Raw genomic sequence first — 26561 nt, 5'->3', positions numbered from 1 at the left:
ATCCCCAGTGTCGGCTGCATCCACCTAGACGTTGCCACCATGGCCTTGAGCGCGTGCGCGCCACCCCTGCTGTTATCCGAGAGCAGGGCTCCAGCACCCCGGGGCCCTTGCTGTCCCTATAGCCAGCACCACTTCATGACTTGGCTGGGGTAGGAAGCTGCAGAGCTGTCTGGTTGTTAGGAGATCTACAGTGAATATTTATCAGCGTTTGCATGCCTTTGATCCATTTTGGATCCTCTGTTTTTGTGAGGTGCCTCAGAGAGGGGATCCTGTAATTGCTATAAATGAAATAAAACCCACAAACCAGATGAATTTGCATATCTGGGCATCCTAAAAGCCAAACCCGTTTTGGTGCATTGGAAGGACTGGGCTGCCTACCTTGGGAGTTGAAATATATCTGTCTTTTTAATCATTGGAATGGATTTGAAAGCCGCTCTTGCATACTTTTGAATTTAAGTGGGTTTTTTTTTTGTTTTTTTTAAACCTCTTTTTATTTTAATCTAAAACATGTTTTGCAAAGGAGTAGATAAGAGACTTGGCAAAATGTTCTTGGCACGTTAAAAATGGATATTTCTTGTCCTGCATCGTGCTTGTGGTCAGCCCCTCTTGGCTTATCGGTTTACATTTGCCTAGGAAATTGGAAACTAATCTGACAGGAAAGGAATTTGGGTTAGAAAAGGGGGGAGCCGTGTGCAGGAAGGCTCTGTCCAGCTCGGAGCACTGGAGGTTAAGGGACCCGGAGTGGGGGATGGACCGCGGGATCACGAGGCCATGCTCTAAACCCCATTCCCTAGTTTCTGCCTTTCTTTCAAATCTACAAAAGACCTCCTTTAAAAATGTCGATGCCCTCAGGATGTTTTTCCAGAAACATTTGCATGCCCTTGGGTGCCCACCGCCCACAACTGGAAGACTGATTCGGGGGGGGGGGGTGGGGAGAACTCAGGTTGAGAGAGATCCGTGAGAACCCAGTGTTGGCAGGAGAGTCTGATCCCACTGCAGGCACAAGAGACAGACACGCAGGAGCTCTCTGCTAGAGAGGGGGGAGAGAAAAGCAAAACCTAGCATCAGAGGGGAGGGGAGGCGCACAGGCAGGAGCCTGGAGGCAGCCGGAAAGGCACAGCCTTGCAGCCCAGGGAGACGTGTAGAAAACCCAATCGCAGGGTAAGAGATGGAGGGATGCATCCGTTCTTTGTGTTGGCTGCAGAACCGCACAGATGTGACACAGAAACCCGTACACGTACGACGCAAACTCACTTGACACGTTTACCAGAAAGATGTATGGGGATGCCAGACCGAAACGGAAGAGGGCTGGTAACTGGTAGTAGGAGGGCCAGCAAAAAGCTCCAGGCCTCCCCCCATCCCCCCACATATATTTAATGCTTATTTACTGACTTGTTTCAATTCTCTCTCTCCTCCTTCCCACCCCTTTGTTGCCCATTCTCATGAGTCAGGAGAGCTGTGGCAGGGCCCAGGGTCTTTATCTGCTTTTGAAATTTGGCATCCTGGAAGCCTGAAATGGGATGACTGCAGCCACAGCTGGGGGGGGGGGGGGGAGATTCACAGATTTCCAGTAACATCTTGAACCCCTGCAAGAATCTCCCCTCTCTCCCCCTTCTCACTGACGGTACACAGGCCCGCTCCCCATGGCCCTGCAGAACCCGACAACTGGTTCCCTCAGCCATTCGGTCCGTGATGGGGATTGTGCCACGCATAACACCCCGAGTGACCGAGAAGAACTGCAAGTGTCGTCTTGTTTAATTTTTGTGCCCTGCTCCTGACAAATGATAATAGCCTTGCACTAATAGCTTAAAAAAATTTACAAAAAAAAAATAGATAAAAGTGAGTCACTTTTTATTTTAAGCATCTCCCTTGCCCTGAAGAGCTTAGGAGTGGATATTAAAAAAAGAACTAGGTGGCTGACATAAGGAGTCGGGCACTCAGATCTGTATAAAATAAAATGTTCTCCCCCCCCCCCCCAGTCTCTAAATGTAGGTGAGGTCAGGTGGAGGGAAGAAAGTGAAGGCACTTTAGTGCTGATTTCCATCGCTAAGCACTGAATTTAATGGAATGACTGCCTTAAGCTGGGTCGAGCATAGTTACTCCTGCTTGTGCCTGTAACTTTATTCACCATTTTAATAAGGACTATAATGCACAAAAAGATGTGCACACAGGCACCAGCAAAACTGTGCACCTATGCTTCCTCCCCTCTCTGTAAATCGTACGTTAATGAAGACTTTAGCTGTTACTGCCTCGTGCAGGGAGGGCATTAAAGCCCCCCCCCCCCCCCCCCCGAAGGTTTTAACTCCATGTTTCCTTTTTTTGTTTGGGTCAGAGGTGAACAGAGGTTAACAGATATATTTCTGGGGCTAGGGTTAGTCTAAGGGGCTGCGCCACACCTGGAGTTCTTGGGTGCAGGGGCCTCTGAGCATCCACCCTGCTGGGCCAGGAATCCCCAGGTCCGAGGCTCAGCACCGTACACTTAACAGCCTGAGAAATATGGCTCAATGTTTATTCCATCTGTGTCTCAGGAGTCAACACTTAAGAAAAGCAGCCAGGGGGCCTCTGCCTTGGGATTTTCCCACTCATTCACTAACTCTTCACCTGCCTCCACCCACCTACCTATTCCCTAGCTTGAAGTTACTTGACAACTGTCTAGTGTGCCTTTTCAGTTTTATGCAGGACACTTGTGTCGGGACCGCTTGTAACAAAGCTGAACGGTGCACGTTTTTTACTCATGTGAGTACGTTTTTCCTATTAGCATGCATTTTTAAAAATTCCTGATGCGCTTGCGTACCGTTAAGCTTTCTGTATCAGGAGTTCACTCATTTTTCAGTGTGTGAGTAAAAAAAAATTTGCTAAAATGTAATGCACATTTTTTATTTTTGCAACGTAAATGTAGAAAAATAAAGAAGCATCAAGTGAGGTGCCTCAGCCGAATTTTCAGCCAAAAACTTGGGGTCTTAAATTCGGCTGAACTTTTGCCTTTAGGCTTCTAAATCTGAAGCCCCCTACATTAGATGCTTAGCTTTCTTTAAATATCGGCCTCTAAGAGGCCTGGAGAGTGTCAGCTGCCCAGCAAATGGCAGTATCAGAAGCTGGACTTTAGAAATGGTTTGCCCTCTAACCACTAATCTACCCCCTTTTGAAATTCTGAGATGTCGTAGATAACATCAGCTTGACTGAGTGAAGTTAGTGTGCGGTGTGATTCATGGCGCTGTTCTGAACATGGGCCGCTCCCAGGGGCGCAGTTTCAAGAAATCCAAACAGTACGACTGAGGCGCGGCAGGACTTTTTCAGCTCATGAAGAGGGTTGCTGCCTGCCGCCTGCATTTCTGGAATGCTGCATAATGCACAAAGGTCCTTTTGTCATTGATTCTTGTCCGTTATCCAGTTGATGTTGAAGGGTAATTTTTAAAGTATCTTATTTCCATCCTGTCTTGTTTTCTAAGCTTCTGTGCCAAATCATTCTGGTCTCTGCAAGATTCCCTGTCTGTGTAAACAGTCGAATATCTGGAGAGATGCAGCACTTTCTTATACTCCAAGAAGGAAAGATGATATGATTGACTTGGGGGACTGGGAAGGGGGAGATTCTCCCTTCTGCGCTGTGGAAATGTACTCTTACCATTATTTTATTTTATCTTTTGCAGACTAGAAGACTTGGAATTTATAGTTTTGTGTTTTTTGTTTTTGACACTCTCAGGCTGTAAAAAGCACAAATGATTTTTGGATGGAAGTAAGATCCTGTTAAGACCTGTGACAAGGCTTTTACTTTAGATGTAAAAGATAAGTCCCAAGCACTCTGCTCCCTACCTCCTTAAGAAATTGTTTAGCCTGAGGCTTTTATTTCATTCCGATGGTCATGGAGAAGAATGCCTATTGTGGCTGCCCATTTAAAAAGACGTTTTATTCCTCTGAATCTCCTTTCCTCACTTATCCGGAGGCCACAAGTTAGTACTGGAAATCACCCCCCCCCCCCCCCAGCAATGAACATCCAGTGCGGGGGGGCAACTCCTGTCCTCTAGAGCCACAAACAGGCCAGGTTTTCAGGATATCCACAATGAATATGCATGAGAGATTTGCATGCACCGCCTCCTCCGTATGCAAATCTCTCTCATGCATATTCATTGTGCATATCCTGAAAACCCAACCTGTTGCCAGCACTCGGGGAGCGGGCGGGCCTGGAGTTGGCCACCCTGACCTAGTGGCTGAGCGTTATTTGTCCTATATCAGACTGTCTAGGAAGATGTTAACTCTCGATGTGCCTCTGCTCTTGTGATGTCATAGCTCATAGGCCCCTGTCACATCGGTCGCACGGGACTGGCCTGCAGTGCTCTGTCACATCGTTGTATTCCAGTGCTGCAGCAATGTTTGCATTTCTAAAAGCAAACAGAAGAATGTAGCTAATGGTTTCGGGAAATGTATTTTAAGGGTAAATATACAACAACAAAAAAGTACACGTGTCCATTGTCCTGCAGCTCAAACCAAACCTGATAGTCAAACACAGATTACCCATAGTTTGTGTTTGAAGATTGGGTGGTTATGTGGATATAAAATCTGTGCATGAAGAAAGTGGATAAACTGTCTTGTCTGCAAATTGCCCACCCTTTCTGCAGGGGATCAGGAACCTGTGTACTTTTACCAGCGGGAAAAGGAGGCCAGCTTGGCAAATGAACGAAAGGGAAAAAAATATTAAAGGAACCAAAAACCGAAGCTCCTGTGCTCCATCTCCCCTGAAACAAACACCCCCCCCCCCCCAATCTAAACCAAAATCTGAGGGCTGCACATCCCTATGCGATAAGGACACTGGTTAGCTTGGAATTTCTTTCCCTTAGTAGTAGATTGAGTCTCATTTATTCGTTACAGTTTTGGAAGTAGAATCCTGACATTGATGGAGCAGGCCCCCAAAATCTCCCTCCTCCAGACTGCTAAAGGTGTGCAGCCTCAAAAATTTTGTTTTTGTTTATTTTTTTTCTTTACCCCTTGGTGTTTATTTCATTTCTGTTCTTTGCAGAAACAACCTAAACGTAAGCCCCTCCCCCAAAAGAAATGGGTCCTTCCCAGGCCCCCTTGCACCTCCTCTCATCCATGCAAAAAACATGCTAGGGCCCGGACCCGTCTGTAGGGGTCCTGAAGGGCGGGAGGGATGTCTACGCACTTCCACTTTCAAATGATGGTGGCTAGCCGAAGACCGACCGGCGCCATTTTGAAATTCTTATGGGGCTGCTCTGGGGATTGATTGGCCCCATTTGAAAGTGGACAGCTCAGGGGGCAGGAGGTGAACGTTCACCCCCTCAGGACCCCCACTGATGGGGATCCCTGGGGGCCGGGTTTGTTTCTGGCCCCCAGTACCTTTTGGATGCCCGTTTTGGGGCAGTGCCTGGGACGGCATCGGAGGTATTTTTTTTTTTTTTCACTTATTTTTCAAAGTAAAACCAATGAAATTTTGTTGGGTTTTTGTTTTGTTCCATTTTGAAAATGTCATGAAACATAGAAACATAGAAATGACGGCAGAAGAAGACCAAATGGCCCATCTAGTCTGCCCAGCAAGCTTCACACATATTTTCTCTCATACTTATCTGTTTCTCTTAGCTCTTGGTTCTATTTCCCTTCCACCCCCACCTTTAATGTAGAGAGCAGTGATGGAGCTGCATCCAAGTGAAATATCTAGCTTGATTCGTTAGGGGTAGTAGCCGCCGCAATAAGCAAGCTGCACCCATGCTTATTTGTTTTACCCAGACTATGCTATTAGCCCTTATTGGTTGTTTTTCTTCTCCCCTGCCGTTGAAGCAGGGAGCTATGCTGGATATGTGTGACGTATAAGTCTTCTCCCATGCCGTTGAAGCAGAGAGCCATGCTGGATGTGCATCGAAAGTGAAGTATCAGGCACATTTGGTTTGGGGTAGTAACCGCCGTAACAAGCCAGCTACTCCCCGCTTTGTGAGTGCGAACCCTCTTTTCTTCTCCCCTGCCGTTGAAGCAGAGAGCTCTGCTGGATGTGTGAAGTATCAGTTTTTCTTCTCCCCTGCCGTTGAATCAGAGAACTTTGCTGTATATGCATTGAAAGTGAAGTATCAGGCTTATTTGATTTGGGGTAGTAACCGCCGTAACAAGCCAGCTACTCCCCTCTTTGTGAGTGTGAATCCTTTTTTCCACATTTCCTCTTGCTGTTGAAGCTTAGAGCGATGTTGGAGTCACAGTAAGCCTGTGTATGTTTATTTAATAAGGGTATTGACTCCAGGCAGTAGCCATCATTCTGGCGAGTCACCCACTCTTCATTGGCAGCCTCTTGACTTTATGGATCCACAGTGTTTATCCCACGCCCCTTTGAAGTCCTTCACAGTTCTGGTCTTCACCACATCCTCCGGAAGGGCATTCCAGGCATCCACCACCCTCTCCGTGAAGAAATACTTCCTGACATTGGTTCTGAATCTTCCTCCCTGGAGCTTCAAATCGTGACCCCTGGTTCTGCTGATTTTTTTCCTTCGGAAAAGAAATGCCAGTGACGTGTCCTATTTCGTTTCCAGTGAATGCACATCCCTACAGACTGTGTAGGGTTAGAGTTTCGGCTATCGTGTAAATAGAATCCAGGGTTTGGGTGATCGCATTTGTGTGTGAGGACGGGGAGAAGATGGGATGCGTTGTCCTGTGAAAGGCCATTGACGGTGGGGTGGAAACGGATTGTTAATTCTTCATTGACTCTCCATAATGTTTAAATTTAAAGGGGATCGGGCATTAGGCAGTGGTAACCATGGGGGTTTTATAAAGTGGGATTTTGGGGGAGGCTGCAGGCAATGCTGACTTCATTGGGTATTATGACTTTCCTTAGGGATAGACAAAGATCTAAACATGTATACCCTAGAGCAGTGGTTCTCAACCTTTTTTCTCTTGGGACACTCCTGGCAGACAATGCTTACAGGCATGACACACTGAACACTGACCATCACGGGGCTAAATGTAAACATATACTCTGCATCCACAGGAACCCGCACCCCTCCCCCGTCCCCAAAGAATGGATACAGAACAGAACTAGGATATTTCAGATGCAACTCGCTATATAAAAAAGATATTCCGATTCTGGTGCTATCTCAGTAACAGAAACACAAACTCCCCCCCTACTAACAGGCGCATTGTAAAATACAGAACCTGGAAAAAAAAGAACCTTCCATAGCATTGCAAGACTAATTCCCAGAACTCAAACAGCAATAGCCCTTCCTGTGAAAAGACAGCAGTGCAGCACCAATGCATGTCCTATTGAGAATGAGAAAATGCAGCAAAGAAGATTGATACAAATCCCTACCTACCAGTAAAATACCTCACCTCAGTCACACATACAGATCTGACCTTCACCAAATACAGAATAAGAGACCACAAATCACAAATGTGGAGACAAAAACTGGAATGGAAACCTCAGAAAGCCACTCTGCATGCAGTGCAAAACAGAAATACATATCCTCCTACAATAAGCAAAGTACAAAGATAGAAGAAATGCACATTCCCCAAACTGACATATTATGGCTCTTGCTCCCCTTCCATGTCTCCAACATCCTTCACTTTTCCCAGTTACTCCTTTTCAATCATCTGCTCACACTCATATTTCTGCCCAGCATTCCTGACCCCTCACATCCTCTGCTCCCTCTCTCCCCTGATTGACTCTCCCTACCCCCTTCATCCCATCTCCCTGCCTACCCAGCTACCCACAACCCTCTGTTTCCCACCCCTTCCTGCTCAGCAGCCCCCACACTCCCTCTCCATTCCACCTTCATCTTCCCAGCATCCCCAGTCTCCATTTCCCCCACCCTGCACAGGGTGAAGAGATATCAGCAGCAGTGTCCCTCCCAGACTCAGCAGGAGCTGGCAATGTCTGGCTCCGATCTGGGTGAAGGAGGAAACAGCCTCCCACTGGGCCAGAAAGAAGAGAAGGAAGTGAGAGCAGCCTCCCATCAGGCCCACTGTAAGAGACGTCTACCAACTCCCACCATCATCTGCTGGCCCTGCGACCTGCCTCACGACACATTCGTTGAGAGCCACTGCCCTAGAGGAAAGGCGGGATATGATAGAGACATTTAAATACCTTCACAGTATTAATGCATAGGAAGTGGGTCCCTTTCACCGGAAAGGAGGCTCCGGAATGAGGGGGGGGGGGGGGGTCATGGAATGAGGATGAAAAGGAGTGGACTCTGGGAGTAATCCTAAGGAAATATTTTGTTACAGAGAGGAAGGTAGACGCATGGAACGGCCTCCCCCCATCCTGGAGGTGATGGAGAGGAGAGTAATATCTGAATTTGAGAGAGCATGGGACAAGCACCAAGGGGATCTCTGAGGGTGTGGCAGGGATTGTAGAGATGGGCAGACTAGATAGGCTGTATGGTCTTTCTCTGCTGCGGGGGGGGGGGGGGGGGGGGGGGGGTTTAAGGGATGGGCGGGGTCCAAGTTAACTGCTCACTTAAGTTCCATTGTGGGTGCCAGGTAGGAAAGCTCCAATGACAGCTTTGTTTTATCTCCTGAATGCCTTGGATGCCAGGGTAAGGTAATGGTGTAGGAGAAACTCAGTGTAACAGCTTCAATGACTCTCTCACCACTCTTTTTTTCTTCTCCTTTTGAATGCAGATTGAAGATGGAGGTAAGGCAGCCCTGTGCCGGAAGATGCAGGTTGGTGATGAGCTGGTGAACATCAATGGGACCCCACTGTATGGCTCCAGGCAGGAAGCGCTCATCCTCATCAAGGGCTCCTATAGGATCCTGAAGATGATCGTAAGGAGGTGAGCAAAGACATGCTTTTTTTTTTTTTTTTGCTGCATTTCATGAAAAGGAAAGAGTGTGCTTGAATTGCAGGGAGATCCTGAGGTTTTGCTAGGCCAGATAGTTAGTGAATTGGTGTGGCAGACCACTTGAGTAATCCTGTACCCTCAAGAGCACGGGTTTGCAGTATAGCACAATGTAGGCAGAGCAGAGATCCAGAGTGCCGTAGCAGCCCGCTGACGTGCACGGAAGGGCTGTGCCTTGCTAACCGTGGAAAACACGTTCCTGCGACTTGACACAACGAACGTGGCGGCAGTGGCTTAAAATCTGATTCGAGCCGCGATTACCGGTTTTAGTACGGTTATTCTCCTGGTGCAGTTGTGCAGACCTAGACTAATAGGGCCTTGCAAGGGGGGCTCCTCAGCCCCATGCACCCCCCCCTTATTTGAAAGCAAGGACAGTCAGACTTGGGTAGTTGCTGCATGAAATTTATATTAATGCTTTAATCTGTCAGGAGATCCTCCCGCAAGGCTAGCTCTGATCAGGGAAGGCCTGAGGGAGACGTTCATGCAGTGTCGGCTAGTATGGAGCGATGTGAGCTGCTGCTCCCTACCACCACCGCTGCCGCCTCCTAAAAGCCCCCGTAGGAAGTCGCTACGCAGTGCCTCAAAGGGATTCACCAAAGGCTGTGTACGCTGACCAGGAACCGGTTTATCAAAAAGTGCAAGGAAAAAACTGGAAAAAGCACTGGTTTAGCAAAGAGGTGTTCGCTCCACCGATGATGCAGAAAAGGCGACACGGAGGGTAATTTTTAAGCACTAAACCAAGTGTGCTTCGGAAACGTCTTTCTGCCATGCTGTTCCCAACCTCAGAAATTGCACATCTTCTTCCAAGAGAGCGGATTTTACCAATTAACAGAAATATTCCCGTTTCAGAATATTCCTTCATTCTTCCTCACACTCCCGAAGTAATAATGTGATGCACTCTCCCCGTGGGGCTGTGTGTGTGTGTGTCTGTGTGTGTGTCTCTCTGTGTGTCTGTCTGTGTGTGTGTGTGTGTGTCTGTGGAGACCCTGGGGGTATCCAACATCTTGGGCCAAGGCGAGAACATAGTAACACAGTGAATGACATTAGGTAAAGATCAAAATGGTCCATCTAGTCTGCCCAGCACGATTTTAATTATTTTCTTTTACGGCAGTAGCAACTGCCACTCTGTGCAGGCTACTCCCAAGCAGAGAAGTAGACTGTAGGCCAATAGAGAATTTACCCCATTTCTTCAGTGCCATTTTCTAGCCGGCGGGCATCCCTGGTGTTTGCCTCATGCCCTTTTGAATTCCATTACTGTTCTGCTCTTCACCACCTCTTCTGGGAGAGAGAAAACCAAAGAAAAATGGAATCAAAGGAGGAGGTATGTGTGTGGTGTGTTAAAAAAAAAAAAAAAAAAAAAAAAAAAAAAAAATCTAATTTTTTTCCCCCCTGTGTGAATCTTGTGAAGTAGGGAGCCTCTACCTCTCAGCTTACTCTCTCAGGCATTTTTCCCCTCAATAGAAAGCCCTCCTGCCTTGATTCTGCCATCTTGTTTTACTAAAAAGTACAGGGTTAGGGCATAAAATAATGACTGAGAGAAGCGGCACTTGTGCGATTCCCTGGAATAGGGATTGTCTTGGCCCAACTGGAGGTCAAGGATGCTGTGGCATCGGTGACAAATGGAACCTGGACCTCGGGGCAGGTCCTTACATTTTGGTTACCTTACAGCGGCGTTCTCTGCAGATGCGCAGCACCCTCTTAGCGCTGTGCACCTGGGAACGGGCGCAAAAGGGACGATCTGTTTACTTCAGGGCTGATGCAGGCCAGGACCTTGCTCGTCCCTGTTGAGTGGCACTGTCTGCAACCCCCTTGCCCTCTCTCCTGCCTGGTCTGGCACAGGGTAGCTTCATGAACACTCAGGATAAGTATTGGAGGGGGGGACGGGGACGACAGGAAACACTTTGAGGTTCATAATCAGTCACTGTCTGGATAGCAAAAATGTTAAGAGGCACATTCAGTAGTGTAGCCGCACTATTGAATACAGCTGGCTAACTTTAGGATGGCTCTTTGGCTGGACTAGACATAGCTGTTTAAGTTAGCCGGCTAATTTTGACTATCTGTGTTAACTGGATAACTTAGCCGCCTAACTCACCTCCTCCCACTTATGCCCCTAACTTAACTGGCTAAATTCTAGGCAGCCAAATTATTTAGCCGGATAGATGCCCAAATATTCGTTTAGCTGAGTAACTTCTGAGTTAGCTGGCTACATGCCACTGAATCTGGACCTCTTCAATTCTTGCCCTATGCTACCTGTGAAATTCCTCAGTGAATAATATTTATTAAAAAAAAAAAAAAAAAAAAAGTAATTGTATAAATCTAGTGCTAAAACATAGTGCTACTCTTCTGCAGTAAAAGATGTCAGTATATTCCACTAGCCACAGGATGACCATGATGAAGCAGAGGGTAAATTCAGTAACTCCTGCACTTTGCTGGTTTCACTGGCTGCTAGTAGAGTTTCAAATTCAGTTTATGTTCAAACTTCTTATTGCATTTCAAGAACCATAATAGGCAATGCAAGCAAATGGTCGCCCAAAGATGTGTGAATCCTGCGCATTTAGACCGGCAGCGTCTCAGCGATTTTGTGACTAAAAAACTTATCGGCTTGCATTTTGCGGTGCCTCTGTCAACAGCGATACGGCTGCCTTAGTGAATTGCATTTATCTCTGTACAACAATGAGCGGGCTTGCTGTTTTAAATTTTGGTGTATTTGAACCACCCGCTGAAGAAGGAAGAATATTACTTCCGAAACATTACAATGTCGGGTATTAAATATACAGCAATGGAAGCAACTTTTGGATAAATATTTGCTCTCCCGGTGCAACAAGCATACAGATAAGTGATTATTACTTTATTAATTGGATAAGAAAATTGATGTTTTAAAAGCATTACAAACATTTTTTTAAACCAAACAAACCTTGAACAGGTATCGCTATTGACACAAAAACTCTTGCCTGTACACCGTGATTAAAATGACTGATGATTAAAACTCCAGCAGGAAGACGGGCACTACAATAGCTCCATATTATGCGTTTTTCTGTGAGATACGATGGTCATTCTGTCTTAAGATATATTAGACGTTTTTCTCACATCTTCATTTTTTTGAGTGAGATTCTAATATCTGTTGAACTCTGCACATAACAGGGCTCTATACACTAAGTCTCAAAATACTGCTTTCTGACATTCCCTATCCCCCATCTCACCGAATCAAATTCAGTTTAAAGTACTGACCCTGATCGTTAAAACATTGAATGCTCTGGCCTGGACTTATCTTCGGAGTAAATTGATGTGCCTTGTTTTTAAGTAGGTCTCTAAGTTCCCCTCAGAGGGATCCACTCTGCATTCCTGGGGTTTCAGAAGAATAAATGGAGCCAGTACTCTCTGTCATAGTCCTTAGTTTCTGGAATTAGATCCAGTGGAGCTTAGAAAAGGATTGTTTATTTAGGGAAAAAATTAAAAAGCTGTCTGTTTACAGTGGCACTTGGTTGATGGGTAGGGTGGAATGGGTTGTCTGTAGTAATACAACGAAGTTTGCATTCAAAAGGATTTGTCTTGCTAAATCTCACACTTAGCCAAACAAAATTGGTGTTTTAAATATATTCTCCTCCACCCTGACTGGCTAAATTGTAGCTGGATATGTCTGGAAATTTCTGAGGGGGCGTTCCTAAGGAGAGCAAAGGTGTCTGGCTAGCTTAGCAAATATTCTGCGGTTAGACGGTTAAGTTAGTCAGAGAACTCTAGGGCTACCTCAGAGCACCTAACCATCTTTTAATATCTACCTCATAATAAAATATATTTAAAAAAGAAAGGAGCCTTAAGAATAAGACACAAACTGCCAAGAAGTGACTTATCCAGCTAAGTGGTGACTGAACATAGCCAGATATTCAGCGACCACCACATAGTCAGCTAAGTACGGTAGTTTCAAATATGGGGCTCTCTATTTTTTTACTTTTTTGTAAATTAGTGCGCCCTTCTAATGAGAGCCAAATTGCCTGTTCTCTTTAAAATTATATTGAATAAATTTGCATAATTATATGTAGGATGGATTAGGCCCTACTAAAGGTTGAATGAAGTGCACTGGTCAACATTGTGAGCCTTCTGGTAATGGGTGAATGTGTTTGTGGTGAGTGATGGTGGATCCCTTCCCCCAAAGGGGATGGGTCAGAGTGAGTTGTATAAAAATTGCCTCCCATGAGGCACAAGGGGAGGAGTTAAAGGAGTCAGAGAATGTTGTGAAGGACTGGAGGAAAGTGGGAGATTGGACTTGGCCACTCAGTGAAGTACGACATTTCTTATATATTTATTTATTTATTTATTTGTTTATTTGTTTATTTATTTATTTATTTATTTATTTAACACTTTTCTATACTGACCTTCATGGTTAGATGACCGTATCAGATCGGTTTACATCGAACAGGGGACTGTAACAAAAAACAGTAAAAAATAGTAAATTGAACAGGAAGAGCAAAGTTACATTTAACAAGGTAGGTAAACTTGGAGGCATAGACCGCCGGAAAGAAAGGCTTAAGAACGCAGTAAACCAGGAGTGTAAACAATTGTATAATCAGGGGTGGGTCTTATTAAATACTTGAGGAGGTTCTTCTAGTTGTTTCCTTTCTGGGCTGTTAGTCCTCAGGAAACTTGCCCGCCACCACTCGGAGTCGGGTTCTCGTGTGTTTTGTTGTTTTGTTTTTCGCTCGTCAATTCTATGTTACGAGACTGAAGGGGGACCCTGTGTGGGCGCGCGGGTGGTGGCAGGCTGGGCATGCTCAGCGTGCAGGTGAAAGTTCTAGAAACTTTGACAAAGGCTTTCCGTGCCGGGCTCCATCGGATGATGTCACCCACGTGTGAGGACTAACATCCTGCTGTCCCAGGAGAAACCCCTGTTACAGGTAAGCAACTCTGCTTTCCATGATAAAGGGGATCCTACCCTCCACAGGATTTCACTACAGTGCTGGGACAGTTTTTGTATCCAGAGTAAAAGTGGTAAGCTAAACCACAGGAGAGTAAGAGAGAGGCATCCGTAAACACCACAGCTGGATCTTTCCATTCTTGAGAAATTGGAATTTATTTGACTTTAAAGAATCGGTGAACTTTTATTTTAACACCCAGCACGTTGCCCTGCTTGTTTGTCCCAGGATCTCACCCCCTGGGATCCACCTCGATCTATACACATTGAAAGAACAACCCATCATCTCCTGGGCCATAACCTTAAAGCTTCCCCCCATGAAGAAAGATCCACCCTTGGGACACAGGGTAGTAATGTTATGGGAGAAGTGCCAGCCGGAGCAGCCCCGAAGAATACGTTTGTGTGCCCTTGGGACCTAAATCTCCCCCCAACAAAGGGTTACACAGGTATTCAACAGGGAATCTGGGAAAAGGGAACGAGTGAGGTGATCAAATATGCAGTGGCTTGTGAGGAACCTCAGAAGGAGCATGCAAGACTAGAAGACTGGTCTTCTACATGGGAGACGAAATGTAGTGTGAAAAAGTGTACAGCGATTCACGCAGCGGAAAATAATCCTGAGAACAAGCATACAATTCTGGGTTCCGTAGTAGGAAAAGGTCTTTGGAGTCTTTCTGGACAATGCATGGTTTGGCAGCAGTCAGAAAAGGAATGATGCAAAATGAAGTGGCAAATAAAATAGAAACCGTCATCTTGCCTCGGTGTCCTCCGTGCTGTGGCTCCTCCTTGAGTACTGTGTGCAGTTCTGGCCCTCCCATCTCAGAAAAGACCTAGCAGAACTAGAAAAGGTGCAGAGGAAGGCGACAGAAATGATAAAGGGGGTGGAATGGCTCCCCTGTGAGAGGCTCTATACATTACAGCTCTTCATTTTGGAAAAGACAGTTCAGAGGGGGGACACGATAGACGTTCATAAAATCTTGAGTGGAGTGGAATGGGTAAATAAAGGATGAGTGTTTAGCCTTTCAAAGAATACCAAAACAAGGGGCCACGCCATGAAACTAACAACCAGCGGATTTAAAGCAGATGGTCGACAGAACATTTTCACTCCACGCACTATCACGCTGTGGGATCTGTCGCCAGAGGACGTGGTCAAGGCGACTGGCATAGGGGGGTTTAAAACAGGTTTGGGCAAGTTTTTGGAGGAAAAAGACCGTATCACATTATTGGCCGGGTAGACCAGATAAAACCATTGCTATCTCTGAGAGTGAGCTGCTGCATCATGCTCGCTCTCTGGCTGTACTTAAATCCAGTTTTAAAACTCCCCCTTTTTCAAACTGCTTTTAAATCCTAAGTACTTCTCTATAATACACTTACAGGTTCTTGTTTGTCATTTGTTTGCCTTGACTAGGTTGTTAGCTCCCCGAAGAAGGCACTGTCTCTTATGCGTGTGTCTATACAGCGCTGTTCAAGAAGTAGTAGTAGAATAATAAGAAATAGGAGATCTGTTGGGTGCTTGTGGCCCAGACTGGCCACTGACCGAGACCTCGATGGACCTTGGTCTGACCCAGCTTGGCATTTCGAAGGTTCTTATGATTTACGGAAGAAGCTCCGGAGCATGGCCCCTGGTCCAGGGCTGTTGCTGTCATGACTGAAACGTGAGTAAGTTAGATGCGGATATGAAAAATAACCTGGGTATTTGCAAATGAAGGCTCGTGGCACCGGATCCAGCCCTGATTCTGAGCAAGCTGGGAAGCCCAAAGGAGGAAGAGGGGAGGAAACTGCTGGGTCAAAAATAAATCTTTAAAAAAAAAACCCCCCAAAAAAACACAATCTGCTACCTCTTCTCTACCTCTGACCAAGAACTCCCCAAAAAGAAAAGGGGGAGTAAGACGAGGAAAAAGAAATAAGAACAAGGGAATATCATCGCCGTATGTAAAAGGCAGTTTGCCACGCGTGCCTTTGCGTGTTAGTCCTGCATGCACGCAACCCAGATAGCGTGTGGTGATTGCGCCTGTCATCCGCCAGAACCAGTACGGACCCCCCCCCCCCCAAGACTCCCTGGCCCCCCCCCTGTTCAGCCTCCAGGGGAAGCTGAGGGCTTGCTCCCCACCCCGACCTGACCCCATCCACTTTTTAAGCATCGCGAGGTCCATATTCTGCCGCTGGCTGGCTAGGAAAGTTAACCAGATAAACTTATCCAGCCAGCTGAGCTGGGATATTCGGTGGCGCAGCCATGCCACTGAATACATTTGGTTATCTTAAAGTTAGCTGGCCACGTTTATCTGGTTAACGTTAGGACAGTTCTGCTGCTGCCACGAAGTTATTCTGCTGGATAATGGCATTTCACCCCAGAACGCCTCCGGATCACCCCCTAACATAACCGGTTACATTTTCGCAGGCTGAGATGTTACGTGGCTTTGTCGGGGGGGGGAGGGCGGTTAGGCCAGTGGCATTTCTAAATCCCAGCGTCTGTTTGGCTTAAGTGCTAGATGAGGCCAGACAAATACTCTGAATGTGGGGCCCCTTTAGCAGAGGGGAGACTTCATTGAGGAAGATCTTTTGAATATTGGCGCCATAGATTTCTCTCTTCAGGGGTGTCCTGCAAACTCTCAACTCACGGACTGAAGAGAGCTGCATTTACGTTAGTGTTAGCATTGCTTTCTTTAAGTCGGGTATCTGACCTTCTGGTACTAGAATCCTTGTCACATAAGTAGTCCAAGGAAGGCCCCTTTGTGAACAAACTCATCTGTACGTTACATGTTCAAGGACAGCTCAGGTGTGCGAGAGGACACGGAGCACTCCAGTTTGACAATAGCCCTCCATGTTACCCTGCAGTCATAGCCACTTACACTGCAGTCCTAGCCGCTTCTTCCTCTGAAACCCCCGATGCCATCCGGAGCCAGGGCTGTTCCACTGCCACCCATTTCTCACGTAGTAGTAGTAGTAGTAGTAGTAGTAGCAGCAGTAGTAGTAGTAGTAGTAGTAGTAGTAGTAGTAGTAGTAGTAGCAGCAGTAGTAGCAGCAGTAGTAGTAGTAGTAGTAGCAGCAGTAGTAGCAGCAGTAGTAGTAGTAGTAGTAGCAGCAGTAGTAGTAGTAGTAGTAGTAGTTGTAGTTGTAGTTATTTCACTCATTTCGAGTTGGGGAAGCTCCGAGCGCCTTCAGGCTCCGGCAGCCACGGCACAGTTGTTACTAGCCTGCATAAAGCCAGGGGGGTCCCACAGTTTCTCCCCCTTTCCTGATCCTAGTTAATTTTCCCTGTTTTATTGTAACTTTCTCACATCTATAATATTGTTTAATGTATTTGAAATTTGAAATGGGAATATTGATTACTATGTTACTCTCTGCCTTACACACATTGTTAATTGTAAACCGGGTTGATGTGATTCTAATCATGAAAGTCGGTATAACAAAATAATAAATAAATAAACAAATAAATAAATAAAGCAAACGGGGCAAGATGACCGGTAAGGGAGCGTTCCCGCCTGTGCCTCAGGCTGCGGTGGCAGTGGACTCCTGCTTGCCGGGGCTCAGCCAGACGTCTGCTGCTGACTGGGGCGTCGAGTCTGGGGGGGGGGGGGGGCGCGTCCTATCTGGCAAGTTGGGCACAACTCCTAACCGCAAAATGATCGGTGGGGCTGCGGTCAGGAGAGTGACCCGCCTCTCAAGTCAAGGAGGGGTAGGTCCTTACTTTTCCCCCTTCCTTTTCCCTGTGTCAAAAAAAAGGCTAAAAACACACAAGCCAGAGGGCGCTCGCCGGCGGTGCACCTGCCCCACCTCTTCCCTGGGTTTCTTCAGCTTTTCATGTTGCGTTCTGTATCGCAGCCTGATGCCTTCCTAGGCTTCTGACCAGGATCTCGACAGACGCACCCCCGAGGGGGTAACGCTGGTGTGGAAGAGGAGAAGGGAATTGAAGGTAGCAACGAAATAAAGAAAATTCTACCAAATCGGGTTTTTAGCTGGATCACCCAAGGAGGAATTTTCTGCCCCTGCGGGGGCCGGATTTCATACTGCGACGCCCACGAGCAGGGGGACCCCGGGTGGCAGATTTTTACAGCCAGAAATCAGATGGCGGGCAGAGGAGAAATCTCATTTGATCGAGCGCCTTCGCAGTTTGGTGCCCAAGGCATGTGCCTCTGTTACCTCTGCCTGAGTCCGGCCCTCTGCTCATGTTGTAGGTTTAATGACCTTCCCCCGTCTTCATTTCACGTTGGATATAAAAATAAAACTTTTAGCTTAGTGTTCCCCCTCCTCCTTCTGTGCCGGTGATGCTGGACATCCCTGTCCATTCTGCAGAGAGGATTCCAACCCCGAACTCCTGTACCTGATCTTCTGGGTTTCCAGGGAGGGCGCTTGCGGGCTCAGGTGTCTGGTGTGAGACGCTGTGGCTATCTGACAACGTCCTGTTTTCCTGCACAGTGAGCCCAGCACATGCAGCTCCCTCTGAGTTAGAAATGGGAGGCTGCAGATTCAGGTGACTGTGCCCGGCGCGGAAAGAAAACACGATTGAGTACCCGGCTCTTGGGTTACAAGCTGAGTTGGGTGGTAGCGATAGAAATGTGGGTTTCCTAGATGTTGTCATCCTGTGTCTATAACCCCGGGGGCACTGGTTCCCAAACCTGTCCTCCCATCCCCCCCCCAGCAGATCTGGTTTACAGGATATGCACAATGAATATGCACGAGATAACATCTGCATAAAATGGAGGCATTTGCATGGAAATCTCTCATCCTTGTTTCTTATGGTTTTATCCTGAAACCCCCCCCCAGCTGATTGGGTTGGGTGTGGCGGAGCGCAGGTTTGGGGAAACACTGCCCTCGGGGCTTCCCACACTGATCCCAGACCGCATCCTGCCTTGCGTTTTTCGGTCGCCCCCGCCCTGTCCTGGGGAAACGTGCGAGCAGCACCCCTGCTCTCTGCACGACGTCGAGCCTCTTGCCCCCCCTGGCGAGAGGTTTGAGGTTCTGCAGCTCTCTGCCACGCTCTTGGGTTTGTCCTTTTGGCTTGCTTCCAGTGGCGCTGCACGCTGCAGTCTCACAGACAGCGGTGGTGGCGTGCCGTGGGGGTGGGACGTGTGGGGGGAGTGCATCGTGCTAGCACAGCCCTGAGCCTCCCACCGATGTGCCCCTCTCATTCTCAGCGCAGGGAATGGAGGATTTCCTAACAGATATTTTCCCTTGCTGCTTTACTGCTGATCTAATGTGCAAAGGACTCCGGTGAAATCATTTTTACAAATTTGATAGCGAGCCGAGGCTTTTATGATCTTTTTCATAATTAATAGGAATTCGGGGAGGGTTTGGAAAGAGAATTTACGAGAGGGTGTCTTTGCTTTTCTCTTGTGCTTTTCTTAGTAAACTCAAAGCTCTTGGTTCAGACCTCAGGCACGAGCCGCTCCTGTGCTCTTTGGCCCTCCACCTGTGCCCCTGGTGCCGGCTGCTGGGATGCACCACTCAGGGGTATGGGAGTTAGACCCGCAGCACGCGGCCTCCGAGACAGAGGTTTCACGTTCCTCCTCGCCTCCCCTTTTGCTCCTTACGGAGCGCGCAGCGATGCCGAGAGAACATTGGATGCTGGGGACTAGAGCGGGCCATGGTGACCGATTCTCTGGCGCTCTCTTCTGCCCTTATCTGGGGCCTGGTTAAATCTTCATTTTTGTAAGTTTAAAAAAAAAAAAAAGTATTCTGATGTTTTTGAAAGTCAAGAATGATGGTCGTTTTTATATGGAAATGAAGGACAAATTGAGAGTAAATGATGCTATTTTTCTGTTTATGGAAGGATTTTTAGACCGTTTCCTTAAAATAAATAAATAAATAAATAAAATTAAATCTTTTTGTTTTTTTTCTGTCTGTCTGTGTACACATTATCTCCCCACCCATTTAACCTTCAGCAACAACTTTTTCAGGATAGATACATCGTTTAAAACCTAGAAACCGAAGTGACATTTTCCCAGAAAACGTATAAATCTAGATCAAAACTAACCAAAAAAAAAAGTTTTTCCCATGAAACGAAAAGAAGCAGGAAAGTGCTCTGCAAGTCTTTCTTTACTTCATTTTGTAAGCAGCTTGTAACGTGGGCTTGCCCGGCATCTCTAGGCCTGAGAGCATCATACGTATACAGCCTCTAGGGCCAGTCCATCCCAGGTCTGGTGGCACAGAAGAAGTGATCAGTGGCTGTAGGTGGCAGGGCCGGACTCCTGACAAGCGGGATCACCTTACAGCGCTGACTCTGCAGCACCTGGACTCCACGCTTCGGAAACCAGCAGAAGGCATTAAGCACGTGTCCCGCAGACTTTTATAATTAAAGGTGTGCATGTTGTTAATGTTATGGTCACACCCTCTCTCTCTTTTTTTTTCTTTGCTATTTGCTCCTTAGCTGTTCAAGTTTATTCTTTCCGTATGTTCGTGTGATTCCGGTATGAAGTTTGGATGAGGGTCCGCATGACAGCGCCCCGGTTTGCTGGGGGTCTCACGGTGGGCTGAAGTGGCTCAAGCCGAGGAAGCCTTTTGAACAAGGTGACTGCTAATATGGCCTCAGCACTGAGATAAGAATCGGGAGGCCTAAGATGGGAATCTTAATGATTTTGTTTGAATTGCAAACTGGATAATGCGATACGGTTTCGGGTCTACTGCTTCTTTTGATGGCGAGCAAAATCTATTAACCCTCTGCTCACAAAGCATCATTTGAAAATCGGATGCCTCGCGAAAGAAACCCGAGTCCTGATCCTGTCTGCGGCTGGGGGAAAGGCTCGTGCCAGCAGAGAGAGCACCTTGGGGATCCTCTTGCAGCGTTGCTTTTGGAGTTGGGGGGAGGGCAGAGCGAGGGATCTCGGGCTCAGTATATTAGCGGCGCTGGCTGGCCCAGAGCGCTGGGAGGCTCTGGAAAGCCACCTGGCAGAGCTGGAGGTTTCTCAGTGTCCAGCTGTTTTTTTTTTTTTTTAGCTCCTGGAGTTTGGGAGGAGACCTGGCACGGCGTTTTGTATTCACTACAACTTTTGCTTTATTTCCCATCCATATGGTTTAATTTTTATGGCTCTTGCTCCAGCATCACATAAAATGTTAGTCTCTGCTATAAATCGCTGATTGTGTTTCCAGACTCCCAGAGATTTGGAAACTCTTACAGCACACGGGGGAGTAGGCCACCCTCCCGGGACGTCCCGCTGTTCTGCAGCTGATGAGAAAACACACTCTCGCTCTTACTCTGGCCTACTGGGTACCCTCTACTCTTTCACATTTTACTGAGAGAGGCCATTCTTGGTCCTTGCCGGTGATGGGGCCCCGTGTTGAGGAGCGAGCGTGCCTTCATCCTGGCTCTGCCACGCAGTAACGGGGACTATGAGGCGGATAGCATTTTTTGTTTCTTTGCCACGGAATACCTGAGACCGGGTTGCCAGGACTCGACCTGTCTTTAGTACTGTGGTTCTATTGTTTTGACAATGAGGCCTCCTGTGCCAGAAAGTAATGCAGTGTCGAGCCGGTGTTAGAGAAGGAGAACACACACACACACACACACACACCGAGCAAGTCCTGATGAGCTCCAGGAACCGGTGAAGGTACCATGCATCGCTGCTCTCACCATACGTGTTTCTTTAGTTGTTCACGGACTGAGGGAAGAGGATGGAAAATCTCCCTCTCCCTCCTCTCCGGGAGGGTCCATGGCTCAAGCATTCACCAACAAATCTGACCCAACCCCTCTTCTAGTCAGGATAAAGAGCCAGGCCGGAAGCCACCAACTGTCTCTGTACCGAAAGTTTAAAATGTTTTGACTTTTCCTAAGTGCTGTGTTGAAGGGATGCACACCCTGTGTTGGCTAATTTGGGGGAATCTCTGAAGCTGCTTGTTGGGGGGGGGTGGGGTGGGATGGGAATGATGATGAGGGAGCATAAGGGAGGAAATATTAGGCCAGAGATACAGAGTCAGGCCTCAGTTACAATAATTAAAGCAAAGGCCTCCAGAGTAAACACAGCCTTCAGCCTCTCCTCACAACACATTTTCTCTTTTTTTTTTTTAGTTTTAGTAAAATATCAAGGGATATTATAGATGCTTTGGTAACAAACATGTATTTGTGGATTATCCTGCTCCCCGAGATCTGGTCAGGATAGTGTTAATGTGTTGCTAATATGACAACTGGCTGACCATAAGGCTCCATGCCGAAAGGAAACTTCATGGCAGTGCATGCAGTGGGGACAGCTCAGCCTGCTCCCTCTGATATCGCAGTGCATGCAGTGGGGACAGCTCAGCCTGCTCCCTCGGATATCGCAGTGCATGCAGTGGGGACAGCTCAGCCTGCTCCCTCGGATATCGCAGTGCATGCAGTGGGACAACTCAGCCTGCTCCCTCGGACATCGCCGTGCGGGCAGTGGGAACAGCTCAGCCTGCTCCCTCGGCTCTCGCAGTGCATGCAGTGGGGACCCGCTCAGCCTGCTCCCTCGGCTCTCGCTGCGCGGGCAGTGGGGACCCGCTCAGCCTGCTCCCTCGGCTCTCGCCGCGCGGGCAGTGGGGACAGCTCAGCCTGCTCTCTCGCCGCGCGGGCAATGGGGACCCGCTCAGCCTGCTCTCTCGCCGCGCGGGCAATGGGGACCCGCTCAGCCTGCTCTCTCGCCGCGCGGGCAATGGGGACCCGCTCAGCCTGCTCCCTCTGATATGGAACTATTTTGCCACCTCGTCGAAAGCCCAAGGAGGTTCTGCTGTGTTCCTGAACCTGAATCGTTTATTTATGGCATTGGGCTCTACTGGGCAACAGTAACACAGGAACAGGTTTTGGGTTGTAAAAAAAACTACATCTGTCTATCATATTCAACCTTCTCCTGCTGTCGATACATCCCTGCCCCCACTGACCGTGCTGGCAGCCAGCATGAGGCCTAGGGAAGTTGCAGGACAAAGCGGTGCCCTGGGCAAGGGGTTACTTTCAGTGCCCGTCCTCCCTCTGGGGCTGGCAGACTGACTCAAGAGGTGAGGCCTCCAGGTCCCTCCCTCTTCTTTCCCATCCCTTGCAACGTCCTCTAGCGTAAATGGCCCGATTTATTCTTGAATCCTTCTGTAAAAATGGCCTCCATTAACAAAAATATTTGTGGTTTATAAGCTTAAAATCTGACCTCCATGTTATCAATGCTTCTCTATACTTAGGGGCAGTTAGCTGATGCTGACCCTGACATGGCTTCTGACTCTCTATTAGTTAGTTCCGAGTTTTATGACCTGATACTATTTAGTCATGTGTTGTGAAAGTGGACCCTTGTTTCGAGGTAGATGACTACCGTCGAAGGGCTAGGCCTCTTGGACTGTAGAGACTTGCTAGAAGTCTTCACCCTGGAAGCACGCGACCCCCCCAGGAGGAGCCCGTAGGGGTCCGGCCGCTGGGACTTAGGCGACTCCTCTGAAGACTGTAGAAAGGTCTGGATGCAGGCACCTCCTGCAGGTCGTGGGTTCCAGACGGCTGGCACCTCCAGCAGGTCGAGACAGTCTGAGGACGGAGACGAGGAAGAGTCCAAAACCGGTCCGAGAATCAATATACCAGCGGGGTCCGAGTCTAGTCCAGGGTCAAGGCAGGAGAAGGGTCCAGAGCCGTACCGGGATCAAGCCAGGAGAAGGGTCAAACGCCGTACCAGAATCAAGCCAGGAGAAGACACGTCCAGGGGTCAGGAGCCAAGAATCAATCCACGGAGCAGGGGATAAGAGCGGGACGAAGAGCCAGGAACACACTCAGGCCGGAACCTCAATACCAAGGCAAGGTCTGAGGGGCAGACCTTGCCTTTAAATACAGGAACCTGGAGGAGGTGCTTCAGAAGGGAGCCACGACACTTCCTGTCGTGGCCCTAGTGCAGCAGAGAAAAAAGGGGCGGAGTCACCGCATGAAGCAGAGCCCCGCGGCCAGCCAAGCAGCGGCCAACGTCGTTGGAGGCTCCCTGCACCTGCAGGAGCCTCAGCAGAGACCTGACGCCGCGGACCTCCGCGGCCGGCGGCCATGACAGTCGGCCCCGGTCGCGGGCTGCCGCGGCCGGTGGTCATAACATCATGAATATACGATATTATTACAGTCCTGAGCATATGATATTATTTATATATTTGATAGTACTCAGTCCTGAGTACATGTTGATATTATTATAGTCCTGAGTATAGGACCAGATATTATCTATCTCCGAGTTACCCATGCCTCTGGCTCTTCCTCCTCCCAGTTCCAGTGCCCCTGTTTTATTGTAACTTTTGCACTTTTTGCCTGTTGTTCATGTTGATGTTCATGTTATCGCACCATTGTTTCTTGTAAACCGATATGATATGATTGGTATCATGAATGTCGGTATAAAAAAAAAAAAAGCACTAAATAAATAAATAAATAAATTGAAAGTAAAAGTAAAGGGGGGGAGGAAAAGCATATTAAGAAAGCTGCTGGCACCGGCTAAAAGAACAGCTTAAATCTGATCAGATCAGCTTGCCTTTTTCTGGACTTTTCAGCAGCCAGGGGCTGTACTCCCAAAGAGGTCCTCCAAACATGCCCAGAGTCTGCTCCCTTCAGGCTGTGACCAGTTGCGGTCGCGGATGTCTTGGAACGTGTATGAGACTTTGTAAAGCTTTGGTTGCTCGTAGCCCCCCCCCCCCGGGGTTACAGGATCAGTGTAGCAGGCAGCTCGGTGCGGTTACTCATTGACCCTTTTGTATAGCTGGTACAGGAGCTCGGAGAATGGAAGAGGGTTTTTTTTTTGTCTTGCATATCCACCTGTTGTCTCTAATAGACACTGCTTATTGTATGAGCTAATCTAGAAGAGACCTCTTCAAGCCAGTGAGGAGAGGAAGGGAACAGCTTTACCTATATTCCATGATGTAATTTTTTTTCCAGCCCCTGGAGCCCAGTAACAAGAACAGATAGATCCATCAGATGGCACAGTATCATGATGGTGGTGAGAGAGGTTAATCCAGTGGTGCTCGGGGAGCTCCTGCTAGCCAGTCATGAGATGAATGTGCATGCATTGGAGGCAGGGCATGCAAATATATATCATGCATATTTAATATCCTGAAACTCAGACTGACTGGGGGGGCGAGCGTGAGGACCAATTTGACCAGCATTGCGTTAATGACATAGGGTTGGGGGGGTTACGGTTACCAGATAACTCTGTGTCATCAGAAATTGGCTTAGGCAGTCTTGGGTTGGTTTTGGTTTTTTTTGTCTTGTTCCATTTGTGGATCTTTAGTTATGCGCTGTTAGAGAGAGTAGTAAAACTGCAGGTCCACAGGTGAAAGGAGGTAAAACCTGTCCCTATGCGGTAATAGTACCTGTAGCTTCCAGTTAGCGGTATTCCCAGCTGCTTGAATGCATTCACCCTTTAGTTCAGCGTAAAGGAAGCATTAGCCTGTTGATGTTCTTTGCGTCACTAGAGGGCAGCAGAGACCTCTTTCCAGGAACGGTCATTACAAGGGGGAGCAGAGCAAGGAGCTCAGACCCCAGTGAGCTGAAAGAAGTGCTTTTTCTTCCATGTGGCAGGAGAAGACCTTTCGGTGATTCCGAAGGGGACCTTCATGTCGGTGGAGACACTTCGGATTAACGTGACAAGCTTTTAAACTTTACTTTGGGAGAGGTAACTGGATTTCTGGCCTGCTAGTTACGGAGTTGCAGTTAAGTGTTTTGGATTTGGAGGAAGCGGGATTCTTTACGGACTGTGATGGGTTTCATGGGACCAACCTCGTTCAGTATCCAAAGAATGATTGTACCCTGTTTCTTTGGCAACCTCGTCGGTTCCTTCTTGAGATGGGACATCCCCGAGTTTTGACAGCTTGTGTCACATCCATATTTGGATAATTTGGGGGCTGACTCAAAATATAACACAGCTGGCGCGGAATCCTGCTCTGCTGTCTGTGACATTACCTGGGAGTTAGATTCTTGCAGTGCAGACCTTAGGGGGCTTTTAAGCAGAGACCCAGTTTTTATCGCTGGTCTTCATTGATTTCATGGTTGGAGGGGATGGGCAGCTCTTTTTCATATATCCATAGATTTATTTTTTTGTTTCTCTCACTCATCCCTCTGTCCTCGCCTTCCTTCCACCCTTCCAGCCTTTTCTCAAACACCTTTGCCAGCAGAAAGAGAGCAGCGCATCCAGTTTGCGCCTGCCAGTGGTTTCTCTCAGTGCCGGCAAGGCCTGAGAGACATGAGCCACCCAGCACCCAGGGGAACTGAGGTCTGTAGAGGAGAGAGAGAGAGAGCGAGGTCCGGCGCCTGACCTGACTGGGGAGCCACAGTAAAAATTGGGTCCCATGCTTTAAGCACAAAGTGATGTTTCTAACAGCTGCAAATAAGCCTAGACACCCAGCAGCCACTGGAAGTGCCCGCTCTGACTCTCTTTTCGTAGTGGCAGTGTTCCAGCCGTGGAGCTTGCCCAGGTTCCCCTCCGTGCTTTGTTTTCCGAGTTGGGGAACGCAGCACATTGTTGAGCGCCGGCTGCTTTGCTACTCTGCGGAGCTGCTAGTGTAAACAAGCAGAGCATTGTTTAGGTGGTCCGGGGCCGCAGGAGTAGGCTCTTCCTGTGAAGCCTGGCTGATTGCGAGGGACATTCCTTCGTGTGGCCCGGTGGAATGCGTTTTTCTGGGAAACAAAAGCCGGAGAGACAGAGCACTGAACGCAGCCAGCCGAATGGATTCTTTCTTGTTTTTTTTTCACTGCAAGAGTAAAATGTACTTACGCTCACCGTCTTATTTATTTATTTTTAAAAAATGTCTATATTCTGCCTACATCGCTCAAATGTGCTAGGCGGATGACGACAACAGACAGTTGCAAAACATCTATAAATACATTCAATTAAGAACATAAAATCAATTAAATGTATACATAAAACATTTCCTAACTTAAACACCCTGAG

General features: G+C 47.8%; 1 protein-coding gene across 2 annotated transcripts in view; it reads left to right on the top strand.

The window, feature by feature from the left end:
• The window catches only part of SHROOM4 (shroom family member 4), a 318353-nt gene that overhangs the window by 151416 nt on the left and 140376 nt on the right, over positions 1-26561 (top strand). For both annotated transcript variants that reach the window (XM_029607489.1, XM_029607490.1), the window contains exon 2: positions 8608-8759. In XM_029607489.1, the coding sequence (XP_029463349.1) occupies positions 8608-8759 (152 nt within the window). The remainder of the gene's footprint in view (positions 1-8607; positions 8760-26561) is intronic.

The sequence above is a fragment of the Rhinatrema bivittatum genome, chromosome 6 (genome assembly GCF_901001135.1).
Source record: "Rhinatrema bivittatum chromosome 6, aRhiBiv1.1, whole genome shotgun sequence".
Taxonomy (NCBI): domain Eukaryota; kingdom Metazoa; phylum Chordata; class Amphibia; order Gymnophiona; family Rhinatrematidae; genus Rhinatrema; species Rhinatrema bivittatum.
This window is presented reverse-complemented; position numbering and strand designations above follow the sequence as displayed.